This window comes from Mycteria americana, chromosome 15 (genome assembly GCF_035582795.1).
Source record: "Mycteria americana isolate JAX WOST 10 ecotype Jacksonville Zoo and Gardens chromosome 15, USCA_MyAme_1.0, whole genome shotgun sequence".
In the NCBI taxonomy this organism is placed as follows: Eukaryota; Metazoa; Chordata; class Aves; order Ciconiiformes; family Ciconiidae; genus Mycteria; species Mycteria americana.
This window is the reverse complement of record NC_134379.1, coordinates 946,203-960,677: the sequence shown is the minus strand read 5'-3', so window position 1 is coordinate 960,677 and position 14,475 is coordinate 946,203. Positions and strand designations below refer to the sequence as shown.

At 61.0% G+C, this 14,475-nt stretch overlaps 1 protein-coding gene across 3 annotated transcripts in view; it reads left to right on the top strand.

Moving 5' to 3' along the window:
- RAP1GAP2 (RAP1 GTPase activating protein 2) overlaps positions 1-14,475 on the top strand; it is a 50,435-nt gene that overhangs the window by 12,092 nt on the left and 23,868 nt on the right. For all 3 annotated transcript variants that reach the window (XM_075518059.1, XM_075518057.1, XM_075518058.1), the window contains one exon: positions 11,661-11,745. In XM_075518059.1, coding sequence (XP_075374174.1) covers positions 11,740-11,745 — 6 coding nt within the window. In that variant the 5' untranslated portion in view covers positions 11,661-11,739. The remainder of the gene's footprint in view (positions 1-11,660; positions 11,746-14,475) is intronic.

Below are 14,475 nucleotides of genomic sequence, written 5' to 3'. Positions count from 1 at the left end.
GGTGTGGTGACGGCTGAACTGCCGTCAGTTCTAGGGTGAATTAATGTGGCAGTATTTTTATTGCACGTATTCTTATCTGACTTCCAGTAGAATGCATAAAGAGATTACAGCGATGATGGGTTTTTTGTTGAATTTAAAGAATTCATCCGATTAGAGATTGTGCTGAAACGTGTAGATAGAAAAGGCCGGAGCTAAGGTTATGTCGCTCACCTTAAGCGTGGCAGGCAGGAGGAGGCAGCGAGAGCGGCTGCTCTCTGTGCCAGATGTGGTCTGCGGCCTTTGCGAGCTGTTTGCTCCCGAGCAAACACATTTATTTCGGACTTTGCCAGGAGAGCCCCACGCGCTGTTAATGATTGACTGCCCTGGCAGGGGGTTTCCAGGCAGCTCATGCTGCGTGGCCTGTCGAGAGCGCTGGGCCGTTGCAGGGTGCACGATAGCCTCCCCGATAGCCTCCCCGGTGGGCGAGGAGCGGAGGGCCGTTCTCCCCATCTTTCCCCAGGAGCTGCTGCGGGGCGGTCTCGCTTGGGTGGGATGCTGGTGGTGGGGCGGCCGCCGTCGGCCCTGCAGCCTGTGTGTGCCCCCCGGCAGGCCGCCTGTTTGCAGCAGGGTCCCCCCAAAAGCCCTGACCGTGACAATTTGCCGAACAGCCGCTCTGGGGGTCCTGCGCCCCGCTGCCAGGGCAGGCTGTGCTCTCCCTGCTCTAAGGCCAGGCTGGTTAAAGCACGCCCGGGGGAACGCTTTCACGGGCTGGACCGGGCGACGCAGGAGGATTATTACGACGCTCTGAAGGCTGGCTGCGAAGGTGCGGAGCACCGGTGGGTTTTGGGCAGATGCCAACGTTTCAGTCCTGCGGAGGGCTGGAGTTTGGCCGGCACGTTCTCACATACATGCCCGCAGCACGGACTGTGTTCTCATGCCTCTAACGAGGAACATGCTCAAGATGCTGTAGCTAGTCCTGTGTCTAATTCCTGTGAAAATTAAACTCGCAGAGGAGGGAGATGAGAGGTGGGGGGGCTGGGGCAGAGAGACCCGGGTGTTTTATCACCATGGCAACAAAGACTTCCAGGGAAAGGTGCTGAGGTTGTGAAGTAGATCATTTACAGTTTACTTCATAAAAAAACCACATCTATATTTCCCGGAGCAAGCCGTGTGCCAGCTCCCCCGTGCAAGAGGGAAGCTGGAGAGCTGCCGCGCTGCGCCCAGGCCCGGCTCCGAGCAGCTCTGCAGCGGGCAGGGATGCGCGTCCTGGCTGGGGCGCGGCGGGTGCCGGGCTCGGGCCGGCCCAGAGCTGTCCGGTACGGGGAGGGTCTGCCGATGCCCGAAGAAGGCAGGAGAAAACGTTTGCAAGGCAGGAGCAAATCCTTCCCCCTGTTCAGATTTTAAAGGGGCCGCGATGTAACTTCGCCCTTTAAAGAGCCCGGTGCGGCGCTGCGGGCTGTTCTCATGAGAACCTCGGCATCGAGGTGGCGCGGCGTCAGCGGTGACACTGGATCCGCCGCAGAAACGGAGGCCCTTGCTCCTTCGCCGTGCTGCGGAGCCAGCTCGCCCCGCAGAGCCCGGGCTGGCGGGGGGCGGCAGCCCTGGGGGGAGAGGGGGGAAAGGCGAGCGGTCGCCGCTTCCCGCGGGGCTCGCAGCCATGCCCTGCCCTGCCCTGCCCGGCCCGCCCCTGCCCTGCCCTGCCCTGCCCGGCCCAGCCCTGCCCGCGCTGCCGTTCCGCGGAGAGCAGCCCCGCGCGGCGGCGGCGGGGAGCGCGCAGGGCGGCGCGGACGCGGACGCGGGCGCGGAGGCGGGCGCGGACGCGCCGCCGCCCCCGCAGGTGCCGCGGCGAGGGCCGGAGCGCGGTCGGCGGCGCCGGCAGCGGCGATGTCCCGGCCGGGCGGCAGGATGCACTCCCGGCGGGCGGGGATCCGGGCGGCCGTGGTGCTGATCGGGCTGCTGCACCGGTCCCGCAGGCAGAGCAAGGAGAAGAGGTACCGCGCGAGGCCGTGCCCGCCGTTCCCTCGCCGCGGGCGGCGGGGCGAAGCCCCCGCTGCCGCTCGGCAGCTGCCGGGCCGGGCCGGGGCGGGGGGGGGGGGCTCCGGGCGAGCCGGCGGCCGCGTCGGGTCGCCCGCGGCGGCGGGGGCTTGGGTGGGTCCGGCGCGCGTGTGCGGCAGCGCTGCCCCGAGCCGGAGGGCAGCCGCGGGGAGAGCCGCTGCCGGCGCGTGGGTATGTATGTGCAGGGAGGTATGCAGGGGCAGGGGGCGGGCTCCGGCCCTCCCGGGGCAGGTTAACCCCCACACCCGCTGCTCCCGCGGCAGGAGCCCAAGCAGGACCGCGCTCTGGCAGGGATCGCCGCGTTCGCAGAACTGCTTTAACTCGGCTCGACAGCTTTGTCGCTTTGCTGGGAACAGCTGACAAATGGTTTCATCTTTCATTGACTAAGCCGCGGGTTGTACTTTATGTTCAACTTTGTGTTTTGAGGAAATAGCCTGTTTGCAATATCGTGTTAGCTGGCATCTGCTCTGCACGGTTCCGCTTTCCCCCCCGCTCGTTAAGGGGAGTTGCTGTTTGCTTCAAAGATTTACCCTGCTCTGATTTATGCTGCGCATCCTCGGTCAGGAGTTCTCTCTCCTCCAGGACTCTGCTGCTCTGGCAACTTTGTTGTTAAAAATAGGAAGAAATATGCACCCAAACCTCAGCGGCGTGCACGCCTCTGGCTCGGGGTGGAAGCGATGTGGGCACTGCTGCGGATTGAGGGGTTTTTGGGGGGTGCTTTTTGGTTCAGTTTGTGATTTTGTACCAAAACCACATGAATGAAGAATTGATTATTTGGAATCTTTATTGTAAATTATCCCCTCCCCCCCCAATCTGTGAGCCTGAAAAATCAGAGTAAGACGATTGGGGATGAAGCTTCAGCTCTTTGCCCACCCACAGGTTTGGGTCGCGGGGTCCATACCCCGTTTTTCGGTGCTGCTGCCGTAGGTGCTGTGCCTTGGACGACGGGCGCCCTTGAGAGCAGGATTTTAGCGGTGCTTTTATGACTTAACGGTGGCCTTCCCGTATAGTTCATGTGTGGCTGTTGTTGTTTTGGGATATTTTCTTCTCCTTTGCTGGGGTTTTAGGTAGATCATGAAAGCTGAACAGTTGGAAAAAAACAACCCGCGGGTCCCGATGGTCCTGAGTAAACAGCAGAGAGGGACGCTCACCTGAGCTGAGCCGTGCCGTGGCTGTGACCCCTGTGCTGCCCTGCCCCCGGCTGGGATGCGGGGTGCGGGGGCTGCATTGGGGTGCCCCGGCGGGCTCGGCCATTCCCGTCCCCACTGTTGCCTCTTGGGTTTTGTCTCATTTAGCCAAGGCCCGTCCCTGCCGTAGCTCTGCCCATGGGCCGTGGGCTCCAGCTGCGGGCCAGCAAGTTTCAGAGGGGCTGGCTGGCTTGGGGGCGGCCAGGGCCCCCGTGCCTCCCCAGCGCTCCGTGGTCCGGAGCCTCTTCTCCCGCTTTCACGTGCTGCGTGTAGGGAGCGTCCGAGTGCTGGGGAGGTCTGTGCCACCGGCGGGGGCCCGAATGCTCCTCCAAACGTTGTCCCTGCTGAAACTCATTGGCCATCCCGTGTTCGCCTCGAAGTACGGCAGGGAAGGAAGAGAGTGCTTTACCAGTCACACCGAGCAGGACTTTTCCCAAAGAGTCGTCTTCCCCTTAGGTACCAGATTTCTATGAATGAGCTCAGCATGATACTTGAGGGCTGAGAAAAAATCTGGCTCTGAACTCTCACAGAAATCTGGCCGGTGATGTGTGAGTCTGGGGTTTTTTTTTTTTTTAATTTTTTTTCCCCACCATCATGTTGAGCATAAACCCTCTCAGTGTAGTTCTTGCTGCGGGGTTTATTGAGGACAACGAGAGTCACACAGACATCTCAAGGGGAGAACAAGACCCTGAGGAGGTTTTTTCCTGTCTGCTGTGGACTGAGGAGCCTTCATGGGAGCGATTGCAAGAATTCAAGCAGTGCTTTACGGTGGTTGCTTCGTCTTATGCAAGCTGCCAGGGCCATCAAAGTGACATAATCTGCAGGAAAAGGAAGGGACTGCTAGCGGCATCGTCAAAAGGGACTCTGTTCCTCCACCTGCTCCTATTTTCTTTTTTTTCCCTCCTACATTCGGGCTTTGTTCTGTGTTTGTAACTGAATTTTGCTTTACATGAGCCATATGCAAGCCTGGCAGGATCGGTGGCAGCTGCAGAGTCCCTGGTGGCCCATGTCCCTTTCTTGTTAGCAACCAGCAAAGTGCAGCACAACAAACCGACTTCACCGAGCTCCCCTCGCAGAGCCGGGGCGATGCTTACCTTGCTCCCTCCGCCCGCAATCAATCTGTGCCTGCCTGTCCTGCGCGCTTGAGCTGGAGCAGCAGTAACGTGCAGCAGTCCCTGGGGGGCCGCTGCTGCCGTGGGCTTGGGCTCCTCCTGGCTCCGGTCCCACTCCAGAAACCTAGGATTTGGAACTGGGTATTTTCATCTAAATCGATTTTCCTGAATGTCCCACGTGCAAGCCAGGTGGTGCTTTGGTAGCCGTCTTCTCACGGGGTAAAGGCCATGGGTGGGTGTCCCGGTGTGGGTGCACCCCTCCGTTCGCTTATCGGTCTCGGCTATGGTATAGGCGACTGGGAGTAAGGCAAACGGCTCTACTCGCTGCTGGTAGTTTACTGTTTGGTTCAGCAAGGGCTGCTCACGGGTAGTCTGTCTCCCGGAGCCACTGGGGGAAATCTTTGTACTGCTGAAGTCAGTTTTAATCCCCGTTTGTTTCAGTGGGACGTTCACCGGAGCAGCGTCCCACACGTTTTGGGCCTCTCCCCTCCCGCTCCACCTCCCGCCCCTGGCACGGATGCCCAGGCGAGGACAGCATCCCTTCGCCCTTCGCCGTCGGTTCTGCTGGCGGTTGGAGACGCTGGTTTCTGGGAGCTGTTCTCTGCAATTTGCAAATTATTGAATCAGCTCAGAAACGGCTGCCCGAGGCTTGCTGGCTCGTGTTTGTCAGGAATCAGATCAGACGAGCCTTCTGGTCTTAAAAAGTCCGTGAGCGCCTTGGCTGATTTACCCAAATGCTGCGGGAAATCACCGCTTTCTCTCTGCTTCTGCAAGCGAGATCAGACAACAAAATTTGTAAATGATAAAAATCTCTTTCCACCGTTATTTGCTAGGAGAGCAAGCCATCGAGCCTTACCTTCCTAGCCAGACCAAGCGGGAAGTCCTTGGCCAGTGGGAAAGAACCCAGTGTCTGTAGAGGTGCAGGCAAAGCAGGAGCCAGCTCCTCGCCGTCCCCCCCAGCAGGACGGGCAACGCGTGGCGCAGCAGTGACCCACGCAGCCGGCACAGGCAGCGCTGCCCGCACGAGCGCGGGACGCTCCGAACTGTTCTCAACGATATTCTTGGTGCAGAGGAGTAATTAAAGCTAAAGTCATTGGCAGTTAAATGTCACCTTGCTCTGAGCAGGGCTTCGGTTCCCGCTTGCGCGGGCTGTGCAGTCGGGGAGGCTCTGTGTGCACACAGATGCGGGCTGGCAATTTGTAAATGTGTAATTTATTGCAAGAAATCTAGACCAGAAAATGCTGCGCTTTTTCTTTTGCTGACTCTCAGGCTTCAACGCGAGAAGGTAACGCTTCAGGGTAGGGCCAGCCTGAGCCCAGGACGTAACGAGGTAAATCAGTTGCCCAGGGGAGATGTTCCACGGCGGGGCTCTGCCCTGCGCCCGTTTAAGCCTCAGAGCACCGGCAGCTTTGCAGCGCTGGGTGCGTGTGGCCGGGAGGATGAACCCCGGGTCTGGGGTGTCTGTGGAGCCCCAGGGCTGTCTGAAGTCAGTGGGAGCCCTGCAGCAGCGCGTGTCCTCTGCAGACGTCCTCCCCGGGATGAGCGATGATGCAGCGAGATCTTGCCTGCCTGGAGTCCCCGGGATTGGATGGAGAGCTGTTCAAAGTCAGAGTAAGGTGCCTTGTTCAAGCACTCGCTGCAGATTTCCAGGTGTAAAATCTCAGCGCGGTGCCCTTGTCTCTGCTGGAAAAAAACCAAACCATCTTCGGGTTGGTTTTTTTGCAACTTATGAGCAGCTGGCCGAGGGCTCCTGGCCGCCTCCGCGCCTGGGGTATCGGCAGGCGCTCGCCGGCGTCCCAGGAGCTGGATGTCGGAGGCTTGGTCCCGGCCGTGCCGTGAGCCGCAGCAGCCGTGTGGGACCAGCCCGCGGGGAGCGGGGATGGAGAGGACGCTCCCGCAGACGGAGGGCGAGCAGCCTGGGCTCCGCTCCCACCACCCGCCCCGCGGCGGGGGCTTGACCCGGGGCGGTGTGAGGATGAGAAGCGGTACAGAAGCACGGTCCCCTGAAGACACTGGGCATTGAATATTAAATAAACTAGAAAGGGAGCAGCTGGCAAGGTGATGCCCATCAAGGACAAAAAAATGATGGCTCCAAAAATAGAGGCTGTTAATTTACAGGATCATCTTTGCTGTCCTTCTCAAGGATACAGCATCTAGACAGGCTGAACTTGTTGCTGCAAGAGTTTTGCACCTCCTTAGGCCAGGTTTCATCTGCAGAATTAAGCGTAGGCACAAATGTAACCTGCAATGCTCCGTGTTTAATTTACACAGCGTAACAAAAGTAGAGCTGACGACGTAGCGCGAAACACTTGGTCGTGTCAGATAATATGTTGACATCTCCCCTTCCCACACGTAATTTATATGAACGTACTGTGTCAATTTGGAGCCTGTCTGGTAGATCAGACGAACAAAACAAGAAGGTGGGATGCATTAGAAGTTTTTCATTAGGCTTTAGACTGAGCAAGTGGGAGGGAAGTGTGCGCCCGGAGGCAGGGGCTCGGCTGGGGAAGCTCGGGGGGCTCCGGGGGCCCCGGCAGCCCCGGCTCTGTGCTGAACGGGACATTTTAATCACAATTTCAGTATGTTGGGGGGGTTTACCAAATTCAGGATATGAGTTTGTAGACGCTTTTGGGCTGCGACCAGGGATGCTCTAAAGACAAGAGAAAGACTTTACCTGCCCTCACTGTGTTGGGAACTTGCCAGCGTTACAAACCCAGTGCCCACACACTCAAAATGGGGGGAAAAAAAAATCCCCATTTGCTCCCCCTTTGGGAGAAGCAGGGGGAGCAGCCCTGGCCGCACAGGCCGTGCCTTCCCGGTGGGGCTGGCGGCAGTGGGGTCCCCCCCAGCACAGCCCCGCGGCTGCAGCCCCGGCCCTGGGGGGAGCACGGGACCCGTGCCGCGATGGCAGGGCTGATCTCACCGTCTCCGTTAGGAAACCCTGCAGCTGGGCCTGCGTAACTGCATTAAGGTATTTCCTTAATTAGATTTACTAAGTATGTAGGATTCTAATTCTTTCTTTTCCTTCTCTCTTAATTTGCCTAATGAGGAAAACGAAGAAATAAAATTACAAAAAAGATGCCCGTGTTGCCTTCTGGGAAGGCTGGTGTCCAGCTGTGCAGCCGTGCAGCTCTGGAGGATGCTCTCGCCCATCCCGTGCGCTGATGCCGGCCGTGGCCAGGGTGGGCTCGGGGGGTGGGCGCCGGGCGAAGCACCCGGCGCCTGGCAGGCGGCAAGCGCAGCACCGTAACCTTTGGGTCTGTTATCAGTCCTCGAGCCCCGCGTCCCCCGTGGTGCTAGGGAGAGGCGAGCGGGGAGCGATCGCAGAGGCCGTTTATCGGAGCCGTGCCGTGCCGAGGCCAGGCTTACGCTCATCACGCTATTCCTGCCGTCCTCCCCCACCCCGTCCTCTCCCCGCTTCCTAATCGCCCTCTTGCGTCGTGTCTGCGGCCAGGCTGCTCGGGCAGGAGAGGCGTTTTCTTCTTGCGCTGCGCCGTCCTGGCGCGGGACTCGGCGGAAGAGCCGCGAGCCTTTCGGGAAGGCTGACGCAGAGCGCGCTGGGGGCCGTGTCGCGGGAGGGTCCCGGCCCCGCGGGGCGAGGGAGGCCATCCTGCTGCGCGGCGGCGGAGGCGATGCTCGCGCGCTGCGGGCCACCGGCGTCCCCCAGCCGGCCGGTCTCCGGCTTTGCAGGGAAAGCCCGGGGGGGATGAAGGTCCCGGGGCCGCTTCCCGGGGACCCTGCTGTGGGTGGGAGCCGGGGGCTGGTGCCGCGGGGAGCTGCACGGCATCCCCCGGCCCCCGGCCTCGCTGGCGCGAACGCCTGGGACCTTTGCTGTGGTTGGGGCTCCGCACACGCTTGTACCCCTGGCACCGGCCGGGGAGCGGGTCAGGGCGTGGGGCTGCTGCGAGGAGCCGCTGGCTCTGGCGGCGTCTTCAGGGGAGATCCCCGGGGGCCGCTTCTCCGTGCGAGCGTGCCGGTGCACAGATAAAGACGTGCTGATCTTCCTCGTCATTCAGTTATCATCCCGTGAGGGTGATCTGTTTGGGAATTAGGCTGATGGCCCTTGACCCATAGCTGGCGGCAGACCGAATCATCCGAGTCAGTGGTGGCAGTTTAACGTAACGTACTTCCAGTGCATGGAGATTGCTAATTACAAGCGGCGGCTGGTGAATGGGTTTGTTTTGCTCTCCCCGGAATTGCAGGAGCGGTTCCAGCAGTTTGGCCCCAAAGAAGCAATCGGCATGTGACAGAGGAACACGTTGTTAAGTTGTGTGAGTGATTTTATAATACTTAGAATATGATGCTATGGCAACCTGTTACAAATCCCAGATCAAATCAAATTATTTGTGTGCATCCCTGTAACTTTAATCTTTGCAAAGTCTGATACATTTTATGCCTTTGAGGCCACTGTGCAGATTAGTGTAATCAGGCAGAGCTCAGGGTTCAAAGCAACGAGAGCAAAGGATGAGTGGTTTGCGCCAGATCAGGCTGTGCTTTAGTGTCCTAGAAAGTCAGAGAGCAAACAGTGAAAATCTGTCATCCTCGGCATTTTTTCAGCAGCGGAGTCACGGTGAGTTTGTGGAGAGGAGAAGAGGAAGGAGCTCGATAAACACTACAGGTGGGCAGGACGTGAATTCTGCTATTGCCCGTACACAGTCCCACATCCTTTCAATTCATTTCTTGCCTTGAAAAACTGGAAGATGCTAAGAGCTTAAGTGAGACGTAATAATGTCAGGCAAATTTGACCTGCTCTGATTTAAAAAATAGAAAGAAAAAAAGAGGTATATTGGTTTAATGTAACGTAAAATGTCAGTCCTTGGTCCGGATTCGTGTTTGGACACAAACCGCTGGATATTTCCCCTGGTGACGCAGGCTGCGGCTGCGTCGCTGGCACAGCCCGGCTGGTGCCCAGCCCTCGGTGCCCTGGGGCTGCGATGGGGACGGGTGCTGCTGGTCCTGCTCTGCCTTCGCCCCTCGCAGCTGCGGAGCAGCTCTCCGCCCCGCTCCTCCCGCTCCATCGCGGTGCAGCCTGGAGGCCAAGAAGTCCGCCTTCCCCCTGCCTGCGCCTGCCCGCGCCTCGGGAGGAGCCCGGCAGGACCGTCCGAGTCCAAGGGAAGTAAGTCCCGAAGGCAGGGCCCTGCTGCCCGCACGCCTGTGCCGCCCCGGGTCCGAAAAGTGCAATCAGCAGTTAATTACAAGTACCAGAGGACTGGGTCTGCCGGGTCCTGGGGGTCTGCGAGCCGGGCCCCTGCGTGCCGGCAGCTGGTCTGGGCTACGGTGCTGCCCGGCATGGCAGCGCGTCGTCCTGCCCCGTGCCGTGCCGATCTCCCCGTGCCCCGCCTGGGCTGGTCTTACGTCTCCGGGACAGATTTACGGGCTTGAACTCCAGCCCTGAGTTTCCCCCGACATCCAACCGGCGTTCCCCTGGCTACAGCTGAAGTTCGTTAGTTCTTGTTCCTTGGTCACTGACTAACGAGAACTATCGATCTGCGTCCTGTTGGTCCCCGCCTTCCCTCGGTCACAGGCACCGCAGCTCCTGCTTCTCCTGTCTCCGTACGTGCAATACATTAACGGCACAGGCTGACGGCTGGCAGCCCCCTCCATCCACATGGAATCGTGCCGGCTGCAGGGACGCGGGCTCCGAGGCACCGCGGGCTCCGGTTGCTCTCCACTGCCCTGCCACGAAGCCAGTCCCGCAGCCGCAGGGAGAGATGCCAGCTCCCCGGGCTGGGCCGTGGCACTGCGAACGGCCGGCTGGCATCCTGCAGCGCGGGGCTGCGGGCGGGCAGCGTGCAGAGGGCTTTCTCCTAAAAGCTTATCTGTATGCACGCGTATATACGTGTGCATGTGTACATACATACGTTTATGTGTTTCAAGTCAAGTTTCATCAGGCACAGGAGAAGCCCACTAGCAAGCGCAGTTGTGCATCCAGGCGGGAGGAGCAGGAGCCGGCCCTTCTCGAGCTCTGGTTCAGCCTCTCCTTCGCAGGGACGCAGCCAAACGGCCGCTCCTTTGCTCACGCAGGTGACGGTGGGGTTTTGCACTCGCTGTTGCACCAACAGCCTCGTAGAAAACTTGCCTGCAATGCCCACAGCGTCCCCGCCGCGTCCCCGCGGCGCGGGGCCCTGCCGAGGAGGGGCTGCAGGCACCTGAGCCTCCCCCGCGACGAGCGTGTGGTCGTCACTGCTGTCGTGAGAGCTGGGACTGGGCGGAGGAGGGCAGCGCGGGTGGGAGGGCAGGAGCCGAGGCGGCGGGGCAGGCGTCGCGGGCAGGCGTCGCAGGCAGGCGTCGCAGGAGGCCGGGTGCGCGCCCTCTGGCAGGAGCTGCCTGTTTTGGAGAGGGCCCCGGCGGGCACTGGAGCCCGGCCGCTGCGCTGTGCATGCTGTGCTGTGCGTGCTGCGCTGTGCCGTGCCATCCCGAGGCGGGCTGCCATGGGAACCAAACCTCGTTACTGCGAGATAAACAGTTGGACATTTTGGCCCGGTTTCTGCAGGACTAACCTGGCAGGGACGAGAGGAAACTAAATTAAATCTCAGATTTTCTGATTCCCAGAGTAGCATCTGGCAGTACGGCTGCGAGTGACGGCTTGGTTGTCTGCCTGGGAAGCTGTTGGTGTAAAGGGGACGGGGTGCTTTTACCAGATAATCGGTGGAGGGACGAGGTTGTACCTTTTCGAGGCTGGAGGGCTTTTGCGTGGTGCTTTCGTGGCAGGTCCGTGGCACGGGGGCTGCTCCCGGCTCCCCCAGGGTCTCGTGTCCTTGCGACGCCTCTCGCTGCCTCCAAATCCGGCGCCCGTGCCCTGTGGCAGAGGTGCCCTCAGCCGGGCCCTGCCAAACCCTCGCCGGGGAGTCCCTGGGTTTTACGCTGGCATCACCCAGCTGGAAGCCTCCTCCGCCATCCACGGCGCCTGGGCTGCCGGGAGGCCGATCGGCCCTGGGTCCTGCCCGGGCAGGGAGGGCACCAGATGGAGGGAAACCGTGGGGACAGGTTGTCACGGACACGGCCCTGCTGTCCCCGCTCCCAGCACCGCTGGCGCCGCGCCACGCCCCAGCCCCGCAGCCGGGCTCCGGCCGGCTGCCAGGGACGGAGCCCGGGCACGCGGTGGGGCAGCGAGGGGTCCCAGCCTACCCTGGGCACGGGGCTCGTCAGATGGCTTTTACCATGTTTTTATGTGACCTGGGTGGTTTTTTTTCTCAGATTCGAGACACTGTTTTACAGGCAGCCCGCACGCCCGCGGCTTTGCCGAAGACGATGAGCCCTTATCTCCCGCCTCGCGCCCTGGCTCGGGGCGCGGGGGAACCTGACACGCCTGTCTTTGGTTTTTCAGGAAACAGGAGCTGCTGAACAGCGCGGATGTGACCGTCCCGGAGGGGCCGCTGTCCCCCCCCCTCACCGCCCCGCCGACCATGAAGGTGAGCGCGCGGGCAACGCCGCGCCGGCCGGGTGACGCCGCGCCGGGCTGTGGGCGCGCAGTCCAGCCGAGGTGCCAGTTTTGGAAACCGAAGCCGGTGAGGAGCGGCACTTCCAACGCAGCGGCTGTACGGATTTGGGCTGTTCCCGAGGGAGCAGCAGTAGGTGGTTTCTGGAGTTCAGCCTGCAGCATGTTCAGACACCGTGAGCGGCAGCGGGGCGTGCGTGCCGGCGGGCCCCATCCTGCGCTGCCGCTCAAGTTACGCAATCGCGAACGGCGACGCCAAGCAGGGTGCAGAATACCAGTGCTGTTATCCTTCTAGTAACCCTCCCTGGTGCCGCGGTGAGCGGCTGCTTGCCAGCACGAGGCAGACGGCGCGTCCCCGGCTGGCAGGCACTGCTGGTGGGGTCTGACCCGCCGCTCGCTCCTGCCGAGGGCTGCTCGGCCGCTGCCTTTTGCCGTGGCGGAGGCAGCAGGTCACGGGACACGGCACGTCCCCTCCGCTCTGCCCGTGCCGGGCTGCCTCGGCAGGGCTCTGCCCCTCCTGCGGCTTTCCCAAACCCGACTGGAGAAGGTCACGAGCAACCTGGTCAGACCTGGGAGCCGGTCCTGCTTGAGCCAAGGTTGACCGGGCACCTCCACAGCTCCCAGCTCGCGGTTATCTTGTTCAAACAGTCTCAAGCGAGCGGGGAGCGCGCGGCCCTGTGCCGAGCAGGGCGATGCAGAGAGCCGGGGCGGTGACCTGGGGCAAAGCTTCAGAGTGAATCTGGCAGGAGAAGACCAATCTGAGACATGGAAATGAATGGGAAAATAGGATAAAATGCAACACGGGTTCACCAAAAGTAGCTTCTGTCAGAGTAACCGGAGGCACTTCTGCGATACCAGAGTTTCCAGACAAAGGCCGTTGTAGCTCTTCTCCCCAGGTTGCTGCAGAGCGCTCAATATGCTGCCACCCGGGAAATTACTCATTAAGCTGGAAAAGACGAGATGAATGTGAGGATTACGAGGTGGCTGAGAACCTGGTTAAATGGTTGTTAAGCGCAAGTGGGCTTGGAAATAGAATATTGAGTTGGAGGAGTTTATTAGTGGAGCTTCTGACAATTTGGCTTATTTAGGGTTTTGCGTATGACCTGGGCACACAAAGCGGCAGGAGCTGACGCGGTTTGCTGCTGACACGAGCCGTAGCACCTCGTCGGGCTGCAGAGAGGGAGGGGGGTCCTGGGGGGGGGCTCGAAGCCTGCAGCGATGGGAGGGAGCGGGGATGCGCCTCTGGGGAGAGCCCGCCGGCAGCGGGGACGTTGTCCTGGGGGCACCGTGGGAAAACGGGGGGAGAGGGGGGATCCCACCTGCGGGGCGTACCCCGGGACGGGCAGCGTGCGGGGTGCGGGAGGTGCCGGTGTGCCAGCAGCGCGGCGTGCTTCCCGGTCCTCGTGCCAGCAGCGTTCCTGGCTGGCCTTGGGCTGGTGCCCGAGGAGGGGAAGCCAAAGCCCCCGCGCCGTTTACCAGCCTGAGAGGACGAGAAGTTTCCCGGGACGGTGCTGGGCCACGAGCAGCCCTCCCGGGGCCTTGGGGGAGTTTCGCCTCGGGGGTGTCGCTGCATCCCACGGCAGGGCGTCCGGCGCCCGCCTGCCTGCGCGTGGCCGGGGAAGCGGCGGGCGTTGGTGTTTCTCACGTGGGCCGTCCCGGGCAAGCACCGTGGCTCCTCCATGGCCCTGGCCTGCCCGCCCTGCCCCTGCGGGAGGAAACAAATTGCTGGTGCGATTTATTTTGCCTTGCAGAAAGATGGTAAATTGCTCGGTAACACCTGGCTGGAGCTCAGGCAGGACTTTCTGTGACCCTGAGTGCTGCAGCCCCGCAGCGTCCCTGGGGCTCGTCCTGCTGCCGTGCTCCCTCGCGCCTTCCCGGGCTTTACGGCAGCACCTGCGTCCTGAAAGGTTCTGCCTTTGCCTTTGCCCTCGTCATGTTTTAAGTGGAAATTCTGCCTTTTAATGAGCCTGTGAGCTGGGCAGGCTGAGCCTGGCTGTGCGGGGGCGGCCCCCAATGCCGGGGTCTGCTCCCTGCCCGGGTGCTGCCGCAGGAGGGGTTATGAGGGGCGAGACCGCAGGCACGCTGCAGGCAGGGGGGTACGGCTGCTCCTCGGCCGGAGCCCGGCGATGCGGGGCAGTGGGACGTTGGGCTCTTCAAGGGTGTTTAACTTCAGCTCAGGGCTTCCCTCAGCATGGGAAACTTGGCACGGAAACCTAGGGAAAGCTTGGCATGGAAAAAGTATGTAGATGCTACTCCATATGCTTCAGGTAATGTAAACTCCCCACAAGCAAATGCTGAGGTTTTTTTCGCCATGCATCTCAAGGATGGCCGTTCCTTCTCACGTCGCGAGCCGCATGGGCCCATCTCGCCGTGGGTGCTGTGGCGGGGGGAGAGGCTGGCGATGGCTTTGGCTGAGGACGCGCCGGGGGACTGGTCTCCGCGGCAAGGCTGGAGGCTGCCTGTTTCACTGCCGGTTCTTCGTTTTTATAATCACGTAATTAAAGCAATTAAAAGGCGATTACTGACTTGTTCTGCTTTACAGCAGGATTAAAGGGCTCCAGAATCTTTTGCAGATGGCACAGGTTGTCCTTTCGGAAAGGCGAGGCAGAGCTGGGAGCCCGCGGCGTGCGCCCTCCCTCCGTCCCGCAGTCCTCGTGGTGCTGGTGACGGCAGAGCTGCTGCGGTGACGGCAGAGCTGCTGCGG